Source organism: Amphibalanus amphitrite, unplaced genomic scaffold (assembly GCF_019059575.1).
Source record: "Amphibalanus amphitrite isolate SeventyFive unplaced genomic scaffold, NRLGWU_Aamphi_draft 000037F_arrow, whole genome shotgun sequence".
Classification (NCBI taxonomy): domain Eukaryota; kingdom Metazoa; phylum Arthropoda; class Thecostraca; order Balanomorpha; family Balanidae; genus Amphibalanus; species Amphibalanus amphitrite.
In genome coordinates, this window is record NW_024881533.1 from 882,723 (window position 1) to 891,493 (window position 8,771).

The 8,771-nt window shown below is 44.1% G+C and overlaps 1 protein-coding gene across 1 annotated transcript; it reads left to right on the top strand.

Annotated features, from left to right (window-relative positions):
• The first annotated feature begins 293 nt into the window (after nt 1-293).
• On the top strand, nt 294-3,662 carry LOC122372695 (WAP four-disulfide core domain protein 18-like). The gene is made up of 2 exons (XM_043350212.1): nt 294-405; nt 3,100-3,662. The coding sequence occupies exons 1-2, from the start codon at nt 351-353 to the stop codon at nt 3,405-3,407; spliced, it is 363 nt and encodes a 120-aa protein (XP_043206147.1). The 5' UTR covers nt 294-350; the 3' UTR covers nt 3,408-3,662.
• Nucleotides 3,663-8,771: the final 5,109 nt, after the last annotated feature.

Below are 8,771 nucleotides of genomic sequence, written 5' to 3' on the forward strand. Positions count from 1 at the left end.
AATCAGGTTGGGCATCGTTGCATTGAGACGCAGTACCTATGTAGCTAGTTCAGGTGAACTTCATCTCGAAATAGTCTGGTACCTTTTTTAGACTGTCTGGCAGATTACCCACACGTATAATGCAATTAGTATCGGCCTGCGATTTCAACTTCAGTCGCCATGTGAGCGTGCTCTCGCCGTAATCTGGACGGGCAGCGTGACCACTGCACTGGTGGATAAGACGGACGCGATCCGTTATGAGACTGGCGGCCGGACCGAATATATAAGGCCGGGCCGCCGAGTTCCCTGCACTCGAACCCCGAGCCGTCGACCCTTACACTCCCAAACCGTACAGCTCTCCACAGTCAGCTATGGCCGGTGTCCGCGCAGCGATGGTGGTGGTGGTGGCCATGGCGGCACTCGCCGGTAAGTACGCTACTCGACTCCGCTCCTCTTCGCCAATTAAAAAAACTTAGAATTTAAAATTGTTTAAATTCTTCAACCTACAAAGATAAAGGCTTCCACTCTTCCACTTATGGGGCCTCGTTTTTGCAAATAACTCGCAAAAAGGTGACCGATCACGACGAACCTTTCAAAACCCACGACTTAATTCATGCTACACCTACCCTAAAAATTCCATGACCCTGGCCAAAATGGCTTTTGACCTATGACCCGTTTATCGATACCATGTCAGGCCGGAGTCAAGATTCGGCGTACCTATGTACTTACGTACATCAGCGCACATTATCCTTGCACTACGACTACTCAGCCTTTTTGTGATGTAAACGTTCCAACATGTGAGATGATGCCTGTTCAATGCATTACGGTGGGTGTCAAGGTCATGTGAAGGTCAGGTCAATGTCATAGACCTTAGATGGCATATCCTTGATTCACTTCTTCGAGTTTTAGGCATGTGCCTTTGGTAGTTTTTTATGCTGATTTTGAATTCAACACCCATTTTAACTTTCGAGAAATAAGTTTGGTGTCTATGCAACATGTTACAAAGCTGTCAGTGATAGTTGACACAGGCTACCGATTGACCTGACCTGACCTGACCTGACTAGACCTATCCCAAATGCATCAATACATCACCTTTGATCAAAACTAGCATGAATTGGTAAGCAGGACCCCCAAAACCCTTATAACAACCTCACTTTACAAAATTCTAGCAGGCCTCCGTTTTCCCGACTTTTTGGTCATTAACCTAACCTGGGAGGTCAACCAATGATCTAGGAGGCCATAAAACTGGCTATCATCGGCTTCCTCTCGTCACAGGCAGCACGCTCGCTTTTCCACGAATTTCCATGTAGCTCAATCAGGGGCGTAGGGTGAGAATTAAGCTAAAAATAACATTTTTGAAAATTGCACACGGAGCTGTGGATGAATCGAGGACGTAGCACTAAGCATATCATACATTTAGTGCACAGCGGTATTCGAGTAAAGTGACCGAAATTAGCTCTGCAGCACAAAACGATATACCGTCACTGGTGGTAAACCAGTGCCTACACACTACATTGCACATGGTGCACACCAATGTTGTAGCGTGCATATTGCAAATAACGGCCTTACGCGGATTACCCCCGGAATCTGCCTTATACCGCTGGGCGCTGAAGTTAGCTGTAATTATTACACATCCTCGTCGGCGATCGTACCGTTTAACCCGCGCCCCGTAGGGCTTCCGGCGGACCCTACCACCCGTAGGGGTGGTGGGGGGCCGTTTCGGCCCCCCCTAAGATCTCGGAAATTTACCGGCCGATTTTCAAAATTCAAACGGCGTTCGATAGCCCCACCGGGGAACTACCTTGTGACTAAATTTCATTGACCTAGGTCAAACCGATGACGTCACAGGTCAGGTCAAAGGTAAGATTTTTACCGTTCACAGGCATTTCAAGAAATGTGTTGTGAAATCGAGTAAATTGGTAAGTTATTGAAAACCATCGATGGTACATTGTTCGTCAAACACATACTTCGCTATCTGAGGTCACTGTCACCAGGTCAGGTCACAGAGGTCAGGTCACTGGGGGTCACAATATGAAAGTGTCGTGTGATACATGTTTTATGGTCCATTTTACATGACAAATGCGATTATGTGGGTCAGGCAGCCTTTGGGGTCAGCTTAGGTCATGTTTTGGTGAAGGTCAGGTCAAGGTCAGGTCAAATTAGGTCAAATTTCAAAGTTGATATTTTTGCATAAAATGGGTATCCATTCGATGCACCTCGCCACGGGGAGTCCAATGGTGGTCTTTGTTTTGCCTTACGTGGTCTCTCTTGAATTGCCAAAAATTGAGTTTGAAAATTTGACGTCATCATTTTTGAACAGTTTTTTGCTATAACTTGGCTAAAAAACGAAATATCGATCTAAAATTTGGTATGTAGATAGAAAACGGTAGGTACTATCACATGTATTCCGGTTTTTTTCGAAACTCAAATTTTTTTGGATTTTTTGGCTAATATATAAAAAAATCGCATTTTTTATTTTTCGGGGTCTAAACTAAAAAAAATCCAAAATCCGAGATAGCAGTTTTGTAGCCCTGTCTATTTTACACCTTTTATGTCTCGATCATTTTTCTTTATCTTCAAAGCTGTAGGTCTGACAGCTCTTCTCGCGAAGGTCTTTTTTCGGTCGAAAATGGCAGAACATGACGTCATTCTGACGTCATTTGTGGGCAACCTATCATAGCCTCTGGAAAATTTTTGGTCACAATGTGTAAAATTGATGCTCGGAGGGGTCCTGAAAGTTTAGTGGCGATATCTCCAGCCGCTTAGGAGATATCGACGGAAAAGGACAGGGGGGGCCGAAACGCCCCCCCCCTACTGGGCGCGGGTTTTAACATTATCATCGAACAGGTCACACCCCACACCCCAGTTTGTCCCGGTATCAAATCAAAGATTCCGTAGCAGCCTTCTACAACAATAGTTAACAACATTGTGACCAGCGAATATCAGGAAGTTATCGAATTTAGCAACAAAATAAAAAAACTGGGAATTTGGAGAAGTTCTACTTCAACACTTTCTTCATTTTGAAATATCACTGAGACAGTAGCACTTTTTGAGATCGTCTTGTTCGTCCGCGTTCTATCATTATGAATCCACGTCTAACAACTGGCGTGAACCTTTCAGCCGGCTCTGGCATCCCGCCGCCGCCTCCGCAGCAGTACAACGGCGTCTGTCCGGTGCCCGACGGCGCCACCACCTGCGACGTCCTGTGCTACAGCGACAAGGACTGCTCGTACGGCCAGCAGTGCTGCCAGTTCGGCTGCAGCCGCCGCTGCCTGCCCGTCTGCCAGTACCCATGTGGGCCCAACCAGCAGTGTCGCCTGGTCGGCAACCAGGCGCAGTGCGTGACCATCGACCCGTGCGCCAACCACCCGTGCCCCTACGGCAAGAAGTGTATCATCGGCTACGGCGGCCGTCCGCGCTGCGTCTGAGCACCGCGTCCGCAGCGGCCCGGGCCGCGCGCGCGCCGCCTCTGATATACCCGTCTGTGCCGTCTGTGAGCTCTGACCGCGTCCGCAGCGGCCCGGGCCGCGCGCGCGCCGCCTCTGATATACCCGTCTGTGCCGTCTGTGAGCTCTGAGCTGTTCGGGAAAACGGCCCTTGTTTGTAATTGTTTTATGTTTTTTGGAAACAAGGGGTTTGAGCTAAAAAAAAAACAATTTCTCGAAAATATATGTATATTGGCTTTACTAAGCACTGCATTTGCTTCATCTTACGTAAGTCCGAAGGAAATATCGCGCGCGGTTCCGGGGGACATTCCGCGCCCTCTGGCGAATATTTGTAGCTGCCGAACGCTTTGAGATATGAGCGGAAACGTCAGCACTTTTTCACGATAAATTTGACATCTGCAGTAAAACGGCATTAAACATAATTGGACCTAGCCCCTGGAAGTCATATGACAGCCCACAGACTCGATGTTTCAAAATCTGATACATAAAAATAATTGAGCTGTGCAATGACTGACTTGAATCCTTGAAACATTCTTAACCCGCGCCCTGTCGCAATATCCTCAGTTTCGTGGTGTTAAAGAAATTCGTTCCCTTCATTTGAAAAGTGGGCCTTAGCTAAGGCCCTATCTTTCAACTATTAACGACCATTTGATGACGTCATCAGCCGTTTCACGCGTTCGACCTGTTTTACGAATAAGTTGAAATCGGCGTATATTTATAAATATATTATATTAGTAAGTAAATATTAGTTAGTAAATATATTTGCTGCCAAATTTCCCCCCACATTGACATGAAGTACATCCTTCATTACGTCACAGATCCGATCCAAATGACGTCACGAAGAAATATAAAAGTCGCAATATCTCAAAAAGTATACGATGAAAACGCGTAAAAACTTGCAGAATTCATCACAATATCCTGAGTAACATTTCCGAATCCTAAACGGGTCTTTTTTGAAGGTGGGATTAGGGATAGTCCCTTTAAGTCTATCAAGTTTGTCCTCTAAGTTCGTTTCTTTTGGCACTACTACGAGAATATCGTCAACATAACGCAACCAAATTACGTTACTGCCCTCAATGTGCAAAAAAGGTCAATGTGCAAACATCCAGCAAATGTCAAGACGCTAACAACTGAAATCAAGATAAAAATGGCGAACCTAAATCAGCAAGAGGATGTGTCGTGCATACCTAGGTAATTTTCATTAGAAATAAAAAGCATATGGTGCAAGTAATTCGTAATAAGCAGTTGTTAAAAATACCAGGCCAAGTGGATTCGATACCGGTAAAAGTATACATTGAGTCCGAGTGACTGTTGACTGTTAGCCCTATTAGTGGCAGGGAGGGGGGGTTGTTTTCATCCACCCCTCAGGTTTTTCGGGAATATCTCCGAAACCGCTGAAGCTACGATGCTGAAAATTGCTGACTTTTCCTAAAACTAAATTGGGCACATTCCCTGAAAATTTCAAGTTCATAACTTTACCAGGGGCGGCTCCAGAGCACTGGAAATTGGGGGGTCCTATTCGTGAAGCGAGTCATTTGGGCGAAGATCACGATGCTGATGTATTATAACTGTATGCACCAGTTTTACGAACAGTGAATGAAAGGTATCATGTGATAACATATACAAAGTTATTGTGCATCCTCTTTTGACACTTTTTTGCTATAATAGGCGGATCCAGGCGTCCAAAAAGGGGGGTTATGTTTTACCTCCCAACATAGGTGCCCTGAAACCGCCTATGCATGACCAATACAATTGTAGTCGTTCTCTCATAAGAAAATTGTAACATAACAAGACCATTACCATCCTTTTTAGAAACAAAACTAACAAAAACCTTATTTACTATACTTTTTGTGTACCCCCAATCTCAATGATCTGTATCCGCCTATGATTTTTGAAAATGCATATTTTTAGGATCCATGTGAATTCCTGGTTCATTCTCTATCGATCGGCAAAAGTTGCGTTAAGATTGGTTCAGAAACCTGGCCGTGATAAACAGTCTAAAATGTATCTGCAATTTGCCCGTTTTTACCCCCTCTACCCCCCCCCCTATTGACATTTTTCAATTTTTATTTTTTAGAAATGTAGATCACGTTGAGCGAAATCGAATGCCGTTTGATTTGTGAAAATCGGCCCGTTAAATCTCGAGATATCAGGGGGGGTCGTAAACAGCCCCCCCCCCTGCCACTAATAGGGGTAGCCAGGAGCCTGCCACTAATAGGGTTAAAAGATAAAGTTTTCATATTCTTACATTATTTGACATCCTGAATCCAAAAATGATACTTATATGTCTTGGAAATAAAAGAAAAACATAATCAAACCTGACCTAACCTTACCTATTTACCTACAACCTACCAACCTACATCCTACAAACCTACGACCTCAACAACCTAAAACATACAAACCTACCAACCTAAAACCTAAAACCTACAAACCTACAACCTAACCTAACCTAAAACCTAAATTTTTTGCTGTTACATATTTGTATCAACAGCGTCACAATTGTCCACTCGGACCTAATATATATGTACTAATACCTCGATACCTTCCATACCTATCTATTTTTTTTTGTCGCTGTTGTGCATATCTCAATAAAGTTGCGTTAAATGCGCCGTGCATCTGTACTGTATGTATTTTGTAATGCACATTAGAAGTAAAAAGCATCTGGTGCAAAAGATTTGTTGTTAAAAGTCGTCAAAAATACCAAGCAAGGTGTATTCGATACTAAAACATGCACTAATTTGCTAAAACATAATTATAAAACACTAAACATCTAATCTAATTTAAGATATAAGCTAATCTAAAACATCTCATCTAAACATCTAATCTAAACATCTAATTTACTAAAACACTAATTAATTGTAAAACATTCGATACTATTCGATAATAAAACATGCCTTTGTTCTGTACCCATCCATCCATCATATCCATCCATCAAGATTCGCGGTTGTGCATTGCATTCCTTTCTCAATAAAGTTGTGAATCTTCTAAACTGAGGTGCCATATGGTGCCATCGTTACCAAGGTGATTGGTAGACAAACACAAGAAGCCAAATCAAATGTGTCATTTCAGCCGTCGTGAAATGAGATTCTCGACCAATCAAAACGTTCCGTTGTTTTGCTAATGCTGCTTGCTTAGCAAACATTCACAAGAGATGCCTAAACTACCCCATGGGGTAGTTTGAGCATGGTGAAACTGGATTCTACCCCATGGGGTAGAATGGAAATCTACCCCATGCCGAAATTACCCCACTTGGTGAAACTGGGCCCTGATGGGGTCTGCCGAGCAACGCGGTCTGATGGGGGGGGGGGCATTTTGTCCCCCCCCCCTAAGATCTCGAGAACCACGCAACATAGCGACAAGCAGCAAACGGTGTTGGGTAGCCCCAACGGGGAACTACCTTGTGACCCAATTTCATTGACCTTGGTCAAACCGATGACGTCACAGGTCAGGTCAAAGGTCGAACTTTCACCGTTTACAGGCATTTCAAGAAATGCGTTGTAAAATCGAGAAAAATGCATTTCAATGAAAAACATCGATGGGGAAATGTTCGCCAAACACATATTTTGCTATTTGAGGTCACTGATACTAGGTCAGGTCACAGAGGTCAGGTCACTGAGGGTCACATATTAAAAATATCATGTGATGCATGTTTTATGGTCCATTTTATATGCCAAATGCGATTATGTGGGACGGGCAGCCCTTGGGGTCATTTGAGATAATGTTTTGGTGAAGGTCAAGTCAAGGTCAGGTCAAGGTTAGGTCAAATTAGGTCGAATTTCAAAGTTGATGTTTCTGCATAAAATGGGTATCGATTCGATGTAGCTCGTCACGGGGAGTTCAATGGTGGTCTCCGTGTTGCGCTACATGGTCTCGAATTGCTAAAAATTGAGTTCAAAAATTTGACGTCATCAATTTTAAACAGTTTTTTCGCTATAACATGGCCAAAAAAAGTGGTATCGATCTAAAAAAAATTTATGTTTATCGAAGAGCGCAGGAACTATCACATGTATTACGATTTTTTCGAAATTCGAAAATTTTTGGATTTTTTTTTAGTTTTTCTTAAAAAAGTCAATTTTGTTTTTTAGAAAATCCCAAAATTTAGAAAATCCGAGATAGCAGTTTTGTGGTGCCGTCTTTTCTCTACAAAACCACATAAAGAACTTAAAAATTGCTTATTAACTGTAGAATTGGTGAGCGTTTCAATATGTCATGTTTTTTGCTCATTTTTACTCGAACATGACCTCAGTTTGACCTCAAGAACTCCTGATCCGAGGTGACCTGTGACTTGAAATTTTGTGTGAAGGTGTCAAATTGATGCCCGGTAAGGTACCCAAAATTTGGGCGCCACCGTTTTCTCGCTATTCAACCCTCGCCCATGTAGGGGGGGGGGGTTGGTGCAACCCCCCCCCCCCTGAGGTTTTTCTTAGCTACACGCCGAACCGTTTCAGATAGCGTGCTCAAATTTTCAATACCCCCTGGGGCATCCTTTGCGCAACTTTTGGTATTTTTTTGTCAAGGTCATGTCAGGTCACGGAGTTATGACGTCATAAAGGGAACAGGGAACAACCTCCGGCCAGATTTACGCTAAATTGGAGATTGCTTCACATTGGTATAAATGCCGACTGACCTGACACACTGATGGATTGTTTTAGAATCACAACTGGCTGATTTGACATTGGCACAATGTCCGTTGACATACATTTTGAAGGTTACTAAGGGTCAAGGTAAGGTCAGTGACCTCGGTTGACCTGTAATGACTTCTTGCACTTGTATGTCTTTTCGGGGTATTTTGATGCCCTGAATTCGAATTTGCTATCCACTTCAGGCATCGTCGGTTGTTTCTTGTAGTTCATTTTGGGTCAGGGTCAGGTCAGTGACGTCACACGCCTGACGTGACCCAGTGCACAAATGACCTTGCAGACTTCCGATGCTCCTGTAGGGGGCCTCTCTCCTCAGTCGCCCTGGGATCTTGATGGTGTGTCCCAGTGCGGGTCGGCTCTGTGCGGACTTTGATTGCAGTCATCCGCCATCGGTGAGGAGTGCGTTTAGCAAGGCCATTTAGAGGCAAGTCAGTCTTTGGCGAACACACAGGCACTGCATCATTGGGTTTCACCACAACAGAAAGGGGACAGTTAAGCGTTTGTTCTGGGTCCCTCGGGTATGGTCCATCCCTGAGGATAATAGAAGGGTGCTAGGTGGTCGAACTGATTAACCTAAGCGCAATTGCTCCCGCAGACACTCATCCAGTCTCACATACTTTCACTCATCTGACTCAAACCTGTCCGTATTACCAAACTGCGACGTCTCGCTTTCCTCCCCCTTTTCCTATCCCTGCATTCGATCCCA

Bases quoted from the DNA above. Each gene is read 5' to 3' on its own strand.
- LOC122372695 (XM_043350212.1), top strand. From the start codon at position 351: ATGGCCGGTGTCCGCGCAGCGATGGTGGTGGTGGTGGCCATGGCGGCA. The intron at 406-3,099 runs GTAAGTACGCTA...TGAACCTTTCAG, and splicing joins GGCCATGGCGGCACTCGCCG to CCGGCTCTGGCATCCCGCCG.